Source organism: Lepisma saccharinum, chromosome 9 (assembly GCF_977018435.1).
Source record: "Lepisma saccharinum chromosome 9, izLepSacc3.1, whole genome shotgun sequence".
Classification (NCBI taxonomy): domain Eukaryota; kingdom Metazoa; phylum Arthropoda; class Insecta; order Zygentoma; family Lepismatidae; genus Lepisma; species Lepisma saccharinum.
Window position 1 is genome coordinate 58,361,409 of NC_139237.1, and position 20,183 is coordinate 58,381,591.

Below are 20,183 nucleotides of genomic sequence, written 5' to 3' on the forward strand. Positions count from 1 at the left end.
AGCTATTGTTTTGGGATACACTATGTCATCATGCAATTTGAGTTTCAATATTGAATTTTGGCTGGTGAGATGGAATACCCCCATGATGTTTCAGATACCACAAGGCCTTTTGAAAATTTTCAATTGATGGTTTATTTATTTGAGACATATATCTAAGAACAGATAAGCACAAATGTCCGCAATTAACATCTTTGAAGTTTTGAACACGGGCATTATTGTAATAAAGATTAGGTGATTTTAGATATTTTACTAAATTTTCAGGTGGAACACCTCCAAATGAATCAAACACAAATGCCTCATTGTTTAAATATTTAAGATAACAGATCCAGTGAGTGCCCTGATTTTTGTACTCATCCAAATTAACAATGCCACACTCTTTGTTGAGCGGTTGTTCTGGTAAAGAATCAGACATGTACACACCTCTAAAATTTTTGATGCTCAGTGGTTTGATTAAAGCTTCAATATCTTGGTTTGTAAGCGGCTCTTGTTTTTTTTAAACTTATTCATGGCTCTCTTAACACCTTTGCCTTTTTTCTCCATGGCCAGGTTATGGCGCCTCTGCTCATCTAATTCTGCCCTATTTTTCTTGGCATCTATTACTGTTTTTGCTATGGCAGCTGATCCCCCAGCCAAGCTCCCAACAGCCCCGAGAGCAGCTAAGATGGCAGGGATGGTAAATATAAATCCCCCCACATGTGATTTTTTTCTTGATTGTTGTAATTTTTTTAATTGGGGGGTACTAAGCAACAATTTCATACCATGTCCTTTTGCAAGACAAGAGCTTTTTTTCTTGCGCTGCTTTTTGGTCAAGAGACTGTCAATAGTTTTAAGAGATTTGAGACCTGCATAAGGTATTTGATACATAACACCCTTGGCCTTCATTGTAGGTTTATTATATACATATTCACAGCCCCCACCCCAGTTTTTGTTTGGTGCTCATAGCTATGGTGGTTCCCAATGCTGATATTCTCTCACTTAAAGAAGCATCTTTGCTTACAAATCTACCAAATGCAGCCTCTTCTAATTTCTTGTCTGCAACATGTCTCTTGTCAAGATCAGAATGTGTGTTGTATGCTATGTCATGGTCTCTACAAGCAGCATCTAGGGGATTAACACCAGGATCACCTCTGTTTAATCTATGATCCAGTTTTGTGCCTGGACCACAATACTGATAGCCTGGAATGTGTAGTTCAAATGGCAGCTTGTTTATGATGTCATTAACCAGGCCCCGACCCTCAGAGACATTCCAAAATTTAGGTGGTAGAGTATTAATAATTTTTATGAGATATCCAATCCCCTTAGGGTCATTCACTATAAAATTAGACAATTTTGTGCTTATCATGTCCATAATTCCAACCTTTTCATTGTAAAAATTGTGGTTGCCAGCATTTTCCTCCCCAGCTATCACCAATAACCTATCTACAAGTTTCCTGACATCATCAACCCACACAAATTCTTTAGGCAGGGTGTTGTATTGTTTGATTCCACTGCCTGTCTTGATCTGTGACCATATGGGCTTGATTAAATTGTTGTATTTTGCTCCACTGCTAGACTTAACCCTTTTTTGTGTGGGATCATTGTTCTGGTATAGAGCATCTGATTTTATTAATATTTCTTTGTAATAATCATAATCTTGATCTGTATAGCTGCCAGGCCTTTTCCTAGTCATCAGTTCCCACAATCCAGGTGTGCCGGGGTACTTAACAAAAGCACCTTTTTCTCCGAGACGAGATTCTGAATATACAATTATATCATCCCCCATAAATGTTACTCTGAAATTGCCAATTCTATGTATGATGCTCCCGTCAAGCTCTGTGTCAGCATATAAGCCAAATACTTCATCTTTGTTGTCTTTAGGTGTGGTTAAATATTTTTGAGCAAGAAGACCCAATTCAATAGGATCTTGAGTAGCTTCAATTCTTCTAGGAGCAACAGGACTAGGTGTATGAATACTGGAAAGTGGGGTGAATGGATAATCTAATATGTTCCTTGCAGCTACAGGTACAAGCTCCGTGATCAAATCTTGATTTTGCTCTGTAACAGTTTTGATATTCTTACCTAAATTATTAATAGCATCAATTACAGGCTGTTCTGTTTGTTTGTGTTTTTCATAAATTCCCCGGTTCTCTGATTTCCATCCCTTAAATCTTTTTACAAGATAATCTCTTAACTTAAGATCATCAATGACTGGTCGTTTCATGGTTATTTATATACGTCTCAACGTCTAGAAAATCGTTTATTTTATTTCTGTATTTGCCACTGTTAGGTGTTCTTGTCATATCAATTGTGACAAACCCATAACTGTCCTGGTTCCAGCACCTACTGCAACACTTGGAAAAATCATTGTAGCTCAAGTCCCCACCTACATATTCATCATGTATGTGTTTGAGGTTGGTATGATCCTGATGAAACACACATATAAAATTGCTGTTGTCTCGGATCAGTTGCTTCGGAATTTTTGAAAAGGTCTGTGCAAGATAGAAGCAATCAATGTTTTTGTGTCGGCCCTGTGTAAAGAAATTTCTAACCTTGTTTTGATTATCCAGTATAATATCATCAAACACAACAACAGAATTATCGAGACATTCATCAAGTGGCTTAACATCTGATTCAAAAGTGGCTATATCCAATCCATCATATAGCTTCATCAGCTGCTGATATTTTAATTGTTCCAAGCTCTTAGAGAAGACATACAAGTGCCTGTTTTTCCAGTCTAACCAGTTGGGTGCCAATAAAAAATTATCAACTATTAGTGTAGTTTTACCACAAGCAGATGGCCCAACAATAAGACACCTAATATTATCAGGCAGCAAGTTGCCATTTCTCTTATTCTGCTGTTCAGGTTCTGGCAGCCTTTTTATAACATCCCAGGTGCTCATATTATTATTTTGTTTGCATCGATCCAGCTGTTTTCCGGATGACCCAGCCATTTGACAAATAACTTGTTGCCTTTTCTGCGGATTATTTTTTCTATGAGATATGTGTCAGGCTGTTTAGTTTTGCTGAGTTCTTGTTCATAGAACCTGCCTTTGAGAATTTCTCCTCGGTGATCTTTTATTATATATGTGTTAAGGGTCCCGGGTTTAACTTGAACCACTGTAAATAATTCGGTGCTCCAGTTTCTTGTAAAGCCTCTCTTGAATAAGTCCTTATATTTGCTGATTCTTACTTGATCACCCACCCTGTATTTGGCCTTTCTTGTTGTTGGCTGGTATCTAGGATAATAAACAGAACTGATCAATTTTTGCTCATCAGATGAAGTTACTTCAGAGGGTTTCATGTTGATTGTGGAATGAACCGAGTTGTTATATTTATGTAGAAGTTCTGGAAGAATATTAATCCATTTATAATTACCTTGAAGTGTAAATTGTTTATACATAAGATTTTTTAAGGTTCTGTTGAATCTCTCTACAATTGAGGCTTTGAGATCACTGTAACTCGAATAATGTTTTATTGACTGGCTTTTAATAAATTGTTGAAACACTGAATTATAAAATTCTTTGCCATTATCTGTTTGCAAATAGCGCGGTGATCTTCCACTCTGATTGATGATTGTCCTGAAGGCTTCTGTAACACATTTTCCAGTCTTGGATTTGAGTGGCAGAGCCCAGGCAAATTTTGAAAATGTGTCTATCACAGTGAGTAGATACTTGTAGCCCTTGTTGATTTTGTCTAAGTTTTTCAACTGTCCAGTTGCCATTTCAATCAAGTCGCTCTGCCATAAATCATCTATGCCCTTTGTGACTACTGGCAGTCTCTTATAATTATGTCTGGCTTGTCTGTGTAATTCATCAACGATAATTTGTCTAGACATGGTATGAAAACAAGAATATTGCAACTATAGGGTGTTCAGCAGCTGATACTGTAGGATTTTCTAAATATAATTTGTCCCCTATTTGTATTTTAAATTCCAGAGAGCCATCATCCTCAGCATAGGCTGTTTCTAATGTATTGGGATCTGTAAAATCCTCTAACTCTACACTGGTGATTTTCACTTTGTTCTCAGCATTTGTTATTGATAAGGTAGGGTAGTGGTGTGCCTGTGGCTGATGCCAATATTTGATCTTGATTGGTCTCAGTGTGCCCCCAACAAAAAACTGGTAATAAAATTGTGCAGGGGACAGCATATATATTTTGCCACCTGGTGTAAATGGAGAATCATATTCTTTGTTGGGGATGCTGTACAATTCAAGAATTACTGTATGTTTTGGATTCTCGATTATGCCAGTTATTTCTTTTTCTGCTGTAAGCAATCTGCTTGTTACAGATTCAAGATGCTCATTGATGGTCCTAACAACATCATCGTGGCCTGGCTTGATTTTTATGTCCACAATAAGTTTCTTGTATTGTTGCACAATTTCTTGTAGCTGGGTGGCAAAAACAGACAGAGCATTTGCTTGATTGGATTCCATGGTCCCTAGCTGTTGCTTGATATTAGCTACAATTTGTTGCAAATTTTCAACAACTGCCAATTTTGAATTTTGAGCAGTAAGATCATGGACCTGTCTTCTGATATCCTCAAACAGGGCATGCAGTTCATTAATATGTTGATTGGTTGGTAGAGTGGCCACTGTCTGAGTGAGATGTTTGATCTCTGCTTGGATATTCTTGATATCTTCTGATTTCAATATGCGATTCACAGCTCTCTTTATATTTTTAAGTTCCTGTGATGTAGGCAAATTTGATACTGTATTTTGCAAAAATTCAAGTGCCAATTTCACATTGTTTAATTCAGATGCATCAGCCACATTTTGCATAGCATTTTGGAGCAGGGCTATATCTGCCTGAGTGGGTGTTGATTGTTGTAAAATTTCAAGCTTTGTTTGGATATCATCGATCAAGTGATGAAAATGAGATAGTTCAGATTCAGTGTTGAGGTTTTCAAGCTTTGTGATTTGTTGCTGGACACTGACAAGTGTGTCTACAATCCCGGGCAGGCGAGTTTCTTGTACATTTGCCAAATCACTTTGCACTGCTGCTATTGTACCCTCAAGATGGGTTATGGTACTTTGAATTTTTCCAAAATCTTCATATGTTTCAAGTTGCAGCTTAATGTTGGCTACACTCCGAGTTATTGCATTCAAAGCATCAGAAGATGGCAAATTGTTCATAAAATTTTCAAGTGTCTCAATTTTTTCTTTAACCTCGGCTATGGCATTGTGTAGAGGATCCAGGTTAGGTATCTGGAGTGATTGAATCTGTTCCTTTAGAGTGGAAATCACTAGATCAAAATCTTCTTGTGATTTTATGCTTTTGACAATTGTTTGGAGCTGTGTCTGGACATTATTTATCTGCTCTTCCAATTGTTGTTTCAATTGCTCGGAGTTGTTAGCCTGGGTCTTAAATTTGGCTTGAAGAGCTGCTACAGCTTCTTCTAAACTTTGAAAATTATCTAATGTTGCCAAATCAGTATATTTTTGAAGCAACAGTTTGAGTTCGGAATCAATTTTAAGAAGAGGGTCCATGCATTGTGATTGTAAATTTGTAATTTCTAATTGAAGACTGGCATTGAGTGTAGTTTGTAAAGCTTGTAAATCACTTCTTAATTTCTTGACTCTGACATCAAGCATCAGAATCTCATCACTGTGATCTTCATGTCTTGTATGGCCAAATATATCATTAGGCATTTTCTTTTAATGGTTATTTATTATAGAGTATCTGATTCTTAATTCTATAAAAAAGGGTATAAGCTTGTCATAAGATCCAGGGACCTCAATATATAAGCAGTCACCAGCAGAAACAGTATATACAGTGCCAGAAACCATGTTTGAGTGCTTAATTCTATAAATATTTCTCCCTACTGAAATCTTGACATCACCCTCAGGGGTTGTAATAAATTGCAATTGCCCACCTACAGGTAATTGGTAATGATTTAAATTATTGTTAAATATGTACAATGTTTTACCTGTTTCTTCATCATCATCTGTAAATATGCTGTTCAGATGAATAATTAACAAGCCACTCAGTTTAGACAGTATATCAGGAGAGGGTTGTGGTGTGGGCAGGTCCATAATAGCCTGTTTTTTGAACCCAAATAAGTTCATAGGCATGTTTATTTATTTCAAATCATGCTCTGTAATTGGGCATTGATTCCCATTTTTCAAATCACAATGCCCCCAAGGTAAAGTATGTATGCCACATGATAAAATGCATCTCTTATCATCATGTGGGTCCAGGGCCACTTTTCTTACAATATTGCTAGTCAACAAGTGATCCTCACTCTGAATTCTATTTTCTGATGTTCTGATTGAATTCTGGGATTTGATGCAATTTTCATAATCTTCAAATTGGAGATCTTTTTCAACAGTCACTCTGCCAATGCCCTTGGCCTTTTTGGCAATAGCGCCACTACATGTTTCAAAACTGTACATCTTAGCACTTAACCCAGCAAATTTCACAATAACATCACCAAGTGTCTCATCTTTTAACATGCCGGGTACTTTTTTGTTGTGGTGGTGTTCAATTTTTGAATGCTCACTGGTATCAAAATATTTAAACAATTCAGGCTGTGACATATCTTGATAAACATCTTCTGTTTGAATATCAAGAATAAAACTATCCGTGTCCATGTACAATAATTTTACACGATCACCATAAAAAGGTTTCAACACATCATAATATAATATTAACATATGTAATTTGGACAATTCCAATATCACAGCCCCTACATAAATAGGTTTATCAAATTTGATCTTTGTTTTCATCATGTTGAAAAGTGCCATGTACTCATCATAAATTCTTCTGTAATTGAAGTTGGGCTTTGCAACCAATTTTTTGCTCCGGCTGGGGTCAGTAATTATTTTAACATCGGTATGTTTCCTGACATTTTCAATTGTTTTGCCATACACTGAATTCACCATCAATTTAAACAAGCCCTTATCAAATTGGCTCTTTGCAGATGTTCGAAGCTCCGTATTTGTATCAATGTATGGTTTCAACCATTCTGAGTGCCTGAACCTCAAAACTTTTCCAACTTTGGTCACTTGAACACCATGTTTCATTAGGAACTGGAGGTTTTTGTAATATGCGACATATCCCTGTTTCGGATCCAGAGTCGTCATGAGCTTCTTCTGTTTAGAGCCAGGTGAGCACTTAACCTCAGGAATTGGGGACAAATCAGAAAATTTATTGTGTAAATATTCTGGAATTGTCAGATCAACCTCTAAGATGATGCCATGGACACTGTCATCAAAATTCTGAAGATCTTCAATATTGAAATCTTCAACCCATTCAAGCCCTGCATATGGCAGTTTATCCATCATAGCATAACCATAGAGGTTGTTTGCATCTAAATACGTTATATAATTTGATGGCCGTGCTGGATCATAATCAGGCATATATTTGTTATTTGCTCTGGCATATCTCTGAGAACATTGCACCATCCCTCCTCTTATACATTTCTCCATAAACAGATACTTATCTTGATCGTGGATCAGATCCAATTGCATTTTAGTGTTCAAAAACGTTGCGGCCCATGCTAGACCTGGGGCACTGTAAAAATACACTGGGTCCAGTTTATAATTTTGCATGGAAGATTTTCTGAATACCTGTATTACATCAGCTAAGAGAGTGACATCAAGTTTCAAATATGCCATGTGATAATCACCAAATGTCTGGCATTTTAAATTGTTCCACATCAATTGGGCATGGTGATAATCCTCATCAGTGATTCCAGATCCTCTGATTTTGCTGTAAAATGCTTGTTGTGGTGGCAGGGAACACTCATCAAATTTAGAAAAATCTGTAACATAGTCATATGGATATACACCCTTCCGCCTAATTAATTTCAGGTCCTGATTTGGAAACAATGCACGTGTGATTTTGAATTGATCATCAGATAATTGAGAGGCCAGTGTGGCCAGGCCAGCAGATAAAAATCTGTAAGAATCAAGAAATCTTATGTGAATAGGAACACCATCAACTTTAATTATCTTGCTAATAGATATATATTTTTCATCATTTTCAGCTAAAATATTTAAATTCTGCTTGTCAAACCCCTCGTACCTGATCAGATGATGGAAATCATAATTGGATGCTCCATGGCAAAATATGGGGACAAATCTTGGTCTCTTGATCTTAATATTACAGCTATTACACAGGGCCTGTTTATATCGACCATCTGTATGAGAATGGTGATGTACCTTGATATTTGTATCTGAAAATTCACAATCACATACCGGGCATTTTTCTGCATTGTTGAAATCTTCAATCTGTTTCTCTGTTAAAGGCAACATAGGCTTTGATTTTAATAAGATGTTAGATGCTATGTCACGGCACTCATTTTCTATTCTATGTGCAAATATTTTGATGGCATTTGGTCCCTTGTATGAGTATGGCTCACTAGCTACACCATCCTGTATAACTATATAACAAAAGCTGGAAGGTTCATGTAGCTGGTATGGTGTAGCTGAAGATTCTTCGGGATCTGGATTGCAGAATGCAAGAGGTTTGAGGTTCGATTCGAAATCACAAACAATATATGCTGGGTGTTCCAACAAGGCCTCATACTTTTTGAATTTGCAATTTTCACTTGGATTGGGCATCACCATATGAACAGGTTTATGGTTGCCACAGTATTTCAGATGCTCAATTAACTTGTTTTTAGCAATTTCTGCACTCTCTTCCCGAACCCCTTTCACCATTTTTTGACCATCAAATACGGTTAAGCATCTTCTGCACAACTTGAATATTGTATGAGTTTTGTCTAGTTGTGTTCTCACCAAAGCTTCAAGATTATGTATCAGAGTGTAATGATATGTACCATCCTTTTCAATTAAGAGCAGATCAATCGGAATTGCAGATTCATCATCAATTGTACTGATTCTGAGAGGATCTATCAAGCAATTGCCAGTGGAACAAATAAATACATTAATAGATAATTGTTTGCCATTGATGTGCCTGGCCCTTTTTTCAAATTTATCAATATTCTGAACTGGCATTGGGTATTCTAAACCCTCCATTACATCGTCAAAATCATGTTCATGCTGTTTGTAATAAGTTATTCTCTCAGGATGCCTTGAAACTGGATACAGAGCAGCTAATATACACCACAAAAAGCATTTCTGGTCGGCATTTTTTATATTGACCACGGCTCTTTTGTTTTTGATATTGGCAGGTAATTGCAGATAAGTGGAACCTTGTAATGGGCTAAATTCAGAAATATTAACATATAACTTGTGTGATGAACCGCATAGGCTCCATCCTGACTCTTTTGCCGCAAATTCAGAGTGTTTGATATTCAATTGATCTATCAAATTGCCTATTATTGTGTCTGAATTTGCATTTGAATATACAGGTACAGTTTCTGTTATGTGGGGCTGTGTAAATTTTATGCCATTTGGCTTCTTATATTGTACAAACAATTTGAGGGAGAGCTTATAAGAGCCATTTTGTGCATTTAGAATTGCCTGGAGATCAGAATTTATACTGTTCAAGAAATTCTCAATGCCACATCTTGGCTCTGATACAAACCGGTGATCCCTTAATTGGCCGTTAAAACTGCTACGGATGGGTTCATAGCGTGGCTGCTTTGCTGCTCTGGCATTAACAGGTGCTTCGTGCCTTCTTTTCAGACCAGATGTGGATGGTTGTGCAGAGCAAGTATTTTTATGTGTATATGTGAAATATTCCATGTTATATTTTCTATTGCATTTGGGGCAAATTTTTGTGGGAGTTTTGTATTTGTCTGGATTACAAATTTTTTGATGCTTGGCCCAATTAGAGCTGGATATATTTTTATTGCACTGATTACAATATTTTTGATTCGGCATTTTTGCTGTTGTTTATTATATACAATTTCCTGGGCTTCAATTCAAAACTTTATACTGAATAAAAAATATCAGTTGGGTTCAGCACTGTGATTTGTATGTGTATATGTATATATGTGTGTATACGCTTAATATTTTTGGTTTTGGTATTTATATAAAATTTCCTGGGATTCAAATCTAATCTCTATGGATTAATATTAATAATATTAATCTTATGACAGGTTGTAAAGCCAATAGCCCACAAGTGGAAAATCATTCACACTGACCCGGCGCAAATGCCTGCACAAACATGCATATCTTGAATAGCAATAACCTTGTTATGTATAACAGGCTGGGACAAATATAAGCTTGACTCTAAATATGAATGGATTACAACAAATATCAGATTTTATATTGTTCAATATGAATTTAAACCTGTAAGTATGAGAAGTACTGTATCAGCACATCTGTTCTCCTCAGTCAGTCTCACAATACTGAATGATGCAATACTCGGGAATTTCTGTAAATACTGGCGCTGAGGAAAAAAATCAATACTACCGTCTCGGGAATTGCGCACATTGCCACAGAGGGGAAACATGCAAATACGGAGCAATTCTAGAAGAGAGCTCTGCATATTACATTGTTTTAATATTAGATATGCAAATTAAGGTTGGGGTCCAATTAAACTTAAACTGGAAGTAAATATGTATGTGTATGTATGGGTTTTTGCTTAATTTCTGGTGTGGCCAAAAATTGACAAGCTTATGGACAAAAATCTGGCTGATGCAACTTTTGTAAGTATGCACAAATCAATCTGAAGAGCTCGTACTTTCTGAAAAATTCCCGAGGGCATTTTTTACAAAAATCTTGAATTAGACAAGATTCCACACTTGCTCAAAAAACTCATATGGGCATGTTGAGCAAGTTTTAAGTGTAGCAAATCTGCTGGAGAGGGGTTCGTACTTTCTCGTCCTGTCCGTACCGTAAATATCAAGCAAGCAAGATAAATAACAATGAGACCTTTGTTACGCAATATCGCCAGACGCTCGTGAGCAGAAATCATCAGTGGTGTGGTCACTGTTTAACAAGGCCTGGTCAACCAGACGCATTTCTTAAAGAGCGCTCTCGTATGTGCGCAAGGACTGCAGAGCGAAGAGTGGTGCTGTAACGTTGCAAGAAGGTCTGAAAGGAAGAAGAGAAACAGGAGGCTTCGCCGATCGCGTTCGTGGAGTCTGGTCATGTTATTCGAAACAGGGACCTCCTTGATTACAAGGCAACGAAGTTAGCCACTTCGCTTGAATACGAGTTAAATAAAACTATAATGTGAGAAGATAGAGTACAGGGACGTCGTTAAGGAGGGTGCCTTGGAGTGACCCTGTCCCCGACAAACTTGCTCGTGGCGCCCGCAAAACTTTCCGTGACTTGTAGAAAAATTAACTTTAATATTAAGAAAAATGTAGCCATAATATTTGTTTAGATAATATCTTGTTAAATGTGGTAACATATATGGTAGTATGGTACAACTGCTAGATAGATCAGCTGACCCACCGGCATGAGTATTATTACCACAGAGTATGCTTGGTGATTACGTGATACAAGGTTACGTAAGAAACATTGTAGTTGCAGGTGAGCTGTCTTGGGAAGATTGGTCGACGTAGTTCTAGTCATTGCAAACAGATGGAGCTACCATGCAGAATGTGCATGTTTCAATCATGTTTTAGTGACATCTACATGGAAAATAATAAGTTAGAGACCTTTGTTCACGAGCGGCTAGGAACAGCTGAGGAACAGCGTTAACTCCTTGCGAAATACATGCTAACAGCACTAAACCTGACCTGCCTTACCTATCCACTTATGCATAGGTTAAATTAACAAAATATAACTTGCCAAACCTATTTTTACAAGCTTTTTTATACTTTTTATATGCCTACGTGGATAGGTTAGGCAGGTCAGGTTTGGTCGTACTTTATTCAGTCTATGGGTTCTCGGCCTGTGTATAGGACCGGTGGCAACCCACAATCGTGAGGAAATTTGGGAGCTACGAATGAGTAGCGTAACCCGCCCTTAAAAATATCTATATACAGGGTGTCATTTTAATGGCGCCCACGGACCACAGATTCGTATAGAGGACATCAAAACAAACAACTTTTCTCAGTAACATTTTTCTTCTTGGTGCGTTGATTCGACGCTACAGCCGTTCAAAAAAGACCGTTTTGCCGCCTGGATGCTGGCAACCCAACACAACATTTGATCGTATCTGTGACGGAATTTCCTGCGGCGAAACTGCGCACGGCAGGGTTGCAAGGAACACACAAATTTTGTGAAAAATGACAAACTGCCAACAATATTATTAGCTGTAAAACGAAGCGAGAAACGCGCCCAGTAGACCGAACATCATAGCGTACCAGCTAGAAGATGAGCAGTCATCTCAGGGGAAGGGGGAAGTGAACCAACGATATGAGAAATGGTAAAAAAGTATTCAAAATGAAGTCTCAATATCGGATTTTGTCTCAGCCTACATGTCAAATATCAACAACAATAAATGTTATTGGCCTTGCAGCTTACATGTGGCTGTTTACGCCCAGCTAAATTTTTGCAAATCTCGTTACAAGGTTGATATATACAGGTTTGTGTCCAGATGCCTTGTGGTACTTTTGTGCTGATAACGGAAGTATCCGAGGTTCACGTTTTACATTAAGGCTAAATCACGTACAACCACAGTAACAACGAAATGATGAATGAGTAAGGAATATACTGCCCTGTTCACAGTTGCAAACTATTACATGTGTATCCGGTGCATGCATAAACATAGTCGTCGGAGAGCTTGTATTACTACTACTTATATCCCGGTATTTTCAACCATTTTTGCCACTTACCTCATAATGCCCTGAATATACATTATATTATGTGTTGTTTACCTTTGGAATTTTGAGTTCTTTCATTTCTATTTTATCATCTATTCAATGTGCCACAGACAACTAGTATCAGAAGTGGATAGACTAAATTGTAGATGCCAACTTGGTAACTACATTTGCAAATATTTCACATGTAAGCTGAGACAAAATTCGATATGTCCACTTCCATTTGAATTTTATTTTCTATATGTTCTATACGTCCTCTATACGTTTCCGTGGTCCGTGGGCGCCATTAAAATGACACCCTGTATAGGACCACGGAAACGTATAGAGGACATCAAAACAAACAACTTTTTTCAGTAACATTTTTCTCGTTGGAGCGTCGTTTCGGCGCTACAGTCGTTCAAAAAAGCCCGTTTTGCCGCATGAATGCTGGCAACGATACACAACATTTGATTGCATTTGTCATATCCGGAAGTGAAGCGATGCGTTACAGGGTTGCCAGGAACACACATATTCTGTGAAAAATGACATAGCTACAATCAACCACATTATGTACCGTAAAACAAAACGGGAAAACACGTTCTGTAACCTAACAGGAAGTAAACAAACGATACGAAAAATGGTAGAAAGAAAATAGAATTCAAGTGGAAGTGGTCATATCGAATTTTGTATCAGCTTGCATGTCAAATATTTGCAAATCTAGTTACCAAGTTGGTATCTGCAATTTAGTCTATCCACTTCGTCCTTCTGATACTAGTTGTCTGTGACACACTGAACAGATGAAAAATAGAAATGAAAGAACACAAAATTCCAAAGATAAGCAACACATAATACAGTATAATGTATATTCAGGGCATTATGAGGCAAGTGGCAAAAATGGTTGAAAATACAGGGATATAAGTAGTAGTAAAACAAACTCTCCGACGACTGTGTTTATCTACGCACCGGATACACATGTAATAGTTTGCAACTCTGACCAGGGCAGTATATTCGCCACTGATTCATCATTAGATTGTTACTGTGGTTGTACGTGTTTTAGCCGTAATGTAACAACGTGAACCTCGGATACTTCTGTTATCAGCACAAAGTACCACAAGGCATCTGGACACAAACCTGTAGATATCAACCTTGCAACGAGATTTGCAAATATAATTGACATGTACAAAAAAAAAAAATAGCTGGGCGTAAACAGCCACATGTAAGTTGTAAGTACAATAAATGTTATTGTTGTTGATATTTGACATGTAGGCTGAGACAAAATCCGATATTGACTCTTCATTTTGAATACGTTTTTACCATTTCTCATATCGTTGGTTCATTTCCCCCTTCCCCTGAGATGACTGCTGATCTTCTGGCTGGTAGGCTATGATGTTCGGTTTACTGGACGCGTTTCTCGCTTCGTTTTACAGCTAATAATGTGGTTGATAGTTTGTCATTTTTCACAAAATATGTGTGTTCCTTGCAACCCTACCGTGAGCTGTTTCGCAGCAGGAAATGACGTCACAGATACGATCAAATGTTGTGTTGGGTTGCCAGCATCCGGGCGGCAAAACGGTCTTCTTTGAACGGCTTTAGCGCCGAATTGACGCACCAACGTGAAAAATGTTACTGAGAAAAGTTGTTTGTTTTGATGTCCTCTACACGAATATGTGGTCCGTGGGCGCCATTAAAATGACACCCTGTATATATATATATATATATATATATATATATATATATATATATATATATATATATATATAACGGCTGGGGGTTCCACGTGGTAACCCCACACCACCCCATTACCGGTTGAAGATCTCCACACCTCTAGGTATAGGATTGTGGGAGGGAGACTGGCAGTCGCGACATAGGGCAAGGCCCTTTGAGGGCAGTCGAGCCACAGGTTATGTTATGTTAATCGCCTTTTTAGCTTCCTACTACTCTTAATAATAATAATTATTATTATACGTACTGCATGTATTTGCATGTTCTTATTTTACGCCCTTATTCTATGTTATCCCGATGGCATAGTCTTCGTCTTGTAAGCAAGGAGAAACGTGATGATTCGGATCTCACTTTTAAACTGTAGGTCCAGTCCCGATTAACCTGTGTATGCATAGATGTACTCAAAATAAATAAAATCTCAAGTTGTTCGATTGGCAAAACCAATCATGTGCAAAAAAAAAAAAAAAAAAAAAAAATCAGCAATGCTGGGGAGTTACTTCGTGGCGAAACGGATGTGTTAAAGATAGATAAAGGTATCAAGTGATTTCTCAGATTAATAATTATTTCTTTGAATTCTTCTTTCGAACCATCGATGAGTTTCACTAGTAGCAGGGGAATTTCTCCAATATTGTCCTAAAAATCCCATCCACCAAACATTTCCGGGAGGAGAGTTTTTGTTTCTAATAACAAAGTTAAACAATTAGTTTTCACTTCAAGTGTACTATACTATGGAAAATGTCGGAAACACGCATAAAAGATCGAAGGATAATATCTGTCTTGATGCGTGATTTAAGTGTTGCATGTTCTCTCTCTCTCTCTCTCTCTCTCTTTCTTTCAAAAACCATAAACATAACCACTACATTCTGATAATACGAAATGTTTTCACCTTTTCACATAGTATTTCAGATATTTGCGACTACACACTGGAGTCGTTGTTTCACAACAAAATCTTTCTTACCAGTCATAAAAGGAAAAAAATGCACCGGTATTGACAAAACTACCACTTCAGCGCCATCTGCACGCAGGATTTTGAACATGACGGAGACGTTATACTTTTTGTTATTTACTTAAATACCTTTAATCGTAAGAAAATTATAGGTATTCTAGGTTCTAGTGAATAAAACAATCTTTCATATCAGAAGTTTTCATCCTTACCGAATCTATATTAGTGGTACGGTTGTGTCTGGGAATTTGGGCCTATTCTTTAACATGGCTTTAGAACCCCCTTAACACATCTACACAAATAATAATACATGCATGTAGCACAATGAAAGTAAAACAAGAATGCAAGACAAATACAAGTATGAAATATAAATGATTTATATTAATAGACAGCAAAATATAAACAAAAGCTTCTACATTATAAAACCATTTCAACTATTTTCTAATTTACTGACACATTTAATCAGTTGCTAAAGGAATTTGTTTGCTACTTAATAAATGTAAGCTGTATATAAGTAACAAAGGAATTCCTTTACATTATATACGCATATATAAATACTACATATACATATTTAGCTATTTGGAGGGGTAGAGGTCCGGTTCTCTCAAGGGGATCGGAAAGGTAGGTCAGGAAGTCCGGTCTTCCTACTAGTTACTCCTATGGTTTAGCAGCAGATATATTGATGATCATCGCTTGAAGTGGAAAATGTTAGCTGAAAGTCTTTGTACTAGCTGTGGGATGCTCGTGTGGTTTAACATGAGGCAGCTGCGGGGATGCTTCGCGAATAAATTGTCGACTCGGTGACCGAGCGGTTAAATGACACTTTCGATCTCACCGAAGTTCCCGGGTTCGAGTCCCGACCTGGCCATTCATGTTTTTGTAATTCTCCCTTCATTAGTTTCATCTAGTTACCACTGTTCCTCATCGTCGCGATAAGAAAATGGCGACAGAAAAGCGACGTTAAATAACAAAATTATACGATTTAGGATGTTCTTTACCTGAAATTGCACTGATTCCTATTCCTTATTTGGCGTCTGACTACCATGCGAGAGACCCGGGTTCGATCCCCGGCGGGGGAGAACCGGGACTTTTTCGACCTGCTCCGGCGGCCACCCAGCGTCGAATAAAGTGGGTACCTGGAGGAAACTCTGGGGGGTAAAGGCGGTCAGGGGCGTGGTGCTGATCACATCACCCCCAGCTCGGCCGAGATCAAGAAAGTGTGTTGCCCTAACCCCACACCCCCTATACGCCTTCATGGCGTGGTGCAAAGCACAGGGGAGCACTTTACTTTTTTTTACTTTTTTTATTCCTTATTTGGGTCAATGTATTTTATACTAAATGAAAATAAATTTTAAAACAGAATAATCGGTGAAAGTATTGAGTAGAGTAACGACCCCATAAAATGATGAGAAGAGGACATTTTCTAAATATTTAAGACATCATTGCAATACCAAACTGAATCGCTCATTCTGACAGAGGGGTTAAATGCAACCGTCAGCATTCATACGAACATTAACACACGTGTTGTTCCAATAAATTAAACTGTTTCAGTTTAAGCTCAAGCTGATTACTGAGCAATTAGTGCAGCATTTTCCATTCCGATGTTCCAATGGGTATGGTTTCTTATCTTCCACAAAAACGTTAACGTGTACAAGCGCATTCATCCCTTCCTGTTCAAGACCTCTAGAAAAGGGTCAATGAAGACAAATTAATCTTGTATGTTTCAGCCACTGACGTTTATCGCTGTCTGCTAAATCGTAGGAAAAGACAGATGATTTTCTCACCTTTTTAGTTTGGCTGTAATAGTCATCAGTACTAAATGGTATTTCGAGCGAAGCATGTGGCAACATGACACTTCCGGCTGCAATTGAGACCATACCAGTGTATTCAATTTTTCGCTTTGTGCACCTTTCGGACCGACTTTCGAAAAAAACACCCTGTATTTAAAATACCTTGGAATGTAAACATGAGCTTTATGTACGTTAATTTCCATAGCATTGTGATTTTATTGTATTTTATTTCTGTTAGACTTTTACTTTTCATTTATACAGGAATTTATTTAGCAAAATTTTATCATACATTACTAACCCACTCCCACCTACTCTAAATCTAACATAACTCCATAACTCTGGAGTCCGAATCCTATTGACATCCCATTTTCATATTTGTACGGTTATTGAGTAATAGTGCATACATGTCGTGCATGTTTTGTTAAATATAAAAGGGCCCGTTTTTGAGAAAATGGCTATCAAAATTTTGTCCACACCAGCTTAAGAAATGTTTACACCTCGCATGGGCATGTAATATCTTGCATTTCCAACGGCGTCCGGATCACTTCAATAGGTGCAGTGATTGCCGAAATATTGCAATTTAAAATTAACAAGATGGTGAAAAAATTGGTCAAAATCGCTCAATTTACAACCCAGTAATTTCGGAAATACGAAAGATATGGATCCGCAACTTTACATGCGTTCCTACCTTAAGTGGCCCTTTCAGTGTGCTAAATTAGAAATGAACCAAAAATGTGTGAGGTTGAAATGTACTTTTTCATTGATTGATTTCATGTCGAATGACCCAAATGTGCGTGGCAATACGATTTTTTTTCCAAAGTGTAAGTACTTCCTATAATTCTTGTTTACATGTACCCATAAATACTGTACATATTGATGTTTACTATTGATTGTTTTCTTGTCCTTCTAGCGGCCATGAGTTCCCTGAACATATTCAAGTCTCTCAGGAAGAAGAAGACAAACAGTCAATTCTTGGTGGAGAACGAGGTCGCCTTGGAATTCCAGAAGGAGGAGAACACGAGGCTTCTGCAAGCCACGGAAGTGGATGACTTGGAGACGGTGAAGAAGTGTTTGCAAGATGGCGCCTCCCCAAACGCCTGCTGCGTGGGCACGGAAACGTACGCCCTCCACCTGGCGGTGAAGAACGGAAACGCTTCGATGGCGAAACTTCTCCTCCAACATGGTGCGTTGGTGGACCCCGGGGATGAGGTTCAGCTCACGCCCCTGCACCTGGCGGCGAACTGTGGCTTCGAGGAATGCCTGGAGACTCTTTTGCAGAAGGGGGCGGATCCGAACAGGACCACTGTGTCTGACGTCATAAGCGTGGACGAAGTTAACAGATCCTCCAAGAATGAATGGCAGGATTCTCCCTCCCACGAGCACTACAAGGAAAACCTCAGTTCTCAGTTGGTGAGTGGAATTGGTTTGATGTTTAATTTGCTTCAGAAAAAACACAACTGTTTCTTAATGTAAAATCATGAGCAATCCCTGTCGTTGTAGAGAACTCAGTGGCTTTCACCTTGCGGGTTATGCAACATTCGTTACAAGCAAGTTGTGTATTATGCAATTTCACAGGCGACCCACCCAGATTTCAATTCACGGCTTTATTGCGTACTTTATTTAGAACTCCCATTTTAGCAATCATTAATAACAGTTTTTTTTTTTTTTTTTTTTTTTTTTTTTTTTTTTTTTTTTTTTTTTTTTTTTTAATATACAGCTATCCAGATTTCTGGGCAATTTGTGGAGAATTTTCCATTCCTATCTTCCACTGGTTTTGCTCTTTTCATTCCTCTTAGTAAACAAGTAAAAAAAGATGGACGTGTGACAAGCTCAGCCCCCCTTCCCTCGTTGTTCCAGACCTTAAATAAAGGATCTATGAAAACAAATGAATCTTGTACGTCTTAGTCACTAACATCCATCGGTGTTAATTCCAGGCAATAATTAGGATGATATCTTTCTTTTCTTCTTGCATTTTCCTATCACCACTAGCCCATGTAGACTCCAAAATTAATTAATAGAAGGCATGCCAATTTTAGTATAGAAATATAATTCTGGTCTATTGAAAACTAGTTAAAATAATCGCTAATTTGTGATATCATTTATTTCTTGAACCAAATTTTTACACGCCGGCCTCCGTGGCGGAGTGGTTAGCAGAGCGCCAGGGGTCCTGGGTTCGAATCCCGGCCTGGGTGTTCATTGTGTCCCTTCACCAATCTCATCATGTGATCATTTATCCTCATCTTCCGATTAGCCAAACGTGGTAAAACAAATTTTCATACTTCTAAAAACCAAGCTCACGGTTATACACGCCGTTGAGGTGCACACTGCCTCATACAAGATACTCGATTATACAGCGGAATTGTATAACTTGGTTGTGTGAAGTTCGAATGTCCCCTCCTTTTTCTCCCTGAAGGATATCATTGATGGAAGCGACTAGAACGGTAGAAATTTTTTAGTGAAAGCAATATTGATTTAATATGGCACAAAAGACTTCATGGGCCGCCATAGCATTCTTTTACAACTTTTTTCATCATTTCGGCGCCCAGGGCCAACTCCCGCCGCCTCCTGGCTACGGCTCTTAACTTGACAAGACTGTAAGAAAAGCAGACATTGCGAGCGAAGCGAGTAAGATAATTTTACAAAATGCATTTTTATTTGTATAAAACTTCATATCGAGGGGGACCCTGGAGGTGCTCTTGGCCGTCTGGAAGAAATAATGCAAGATAAACGTGAAAACAAATTTCATCTTGAGTATCTTTTTGTCCTGCTACTCTTAGATTCTAGTAGTCTTGCTTTATTTTACCCCAATGTTTGCCCCCTTTCCCCCCTAGAATTGATTTCTGTCCAAGTTCGGGGAGGGGGCAATACGAGTATAATATCGTTTAATAAAGGCGATAAAATTCCTCTACACTAAATTTCTAGGTGAAAGTGTAATAATGTAGGGACATAGACTTCTGGAAAGGGGGGGGGGGGGCAAGGATGACCACACCTCCCCTTAGAAATCAAATGTCAACTTAAAAGTATATATTTCACACGTATAATTTGAATTCAGGCATAGTAATTTACATTAATGCGATAATTTCAAATTCAAAAGGTAAAGGTAAAGTGTTCCCCTGTGCATAGCACCACGCCATGAAGGCGT

The 20,183-nt window shown here is 38.1% G+C and overlaps 1 protein-coding gene across 1 annotated transcript in view; it reads left to right on the top strand.

Annotated features, from left to right (window-relative positions):
• LOC145992680 (uncharacterized) overlaps positions 1-20,183 on the top strand; it is a 42,785-nt gene that overhangs the window by 17,465 nt on the left and 5,137 nt on the right. The window contains exon 2 of the mRNA XM_083129058.1: positions 17,952-18,451. Within this exon, the coding sequence (XP_082985184.1) occupies positions 17,957-18,451 (495 nt within the window). The 5' untranslated portion in view covers positions 17,952-17,956. The remainder of the gene's footprint in view (positions 1-17,951; positions 18,452-20,183) is intronic.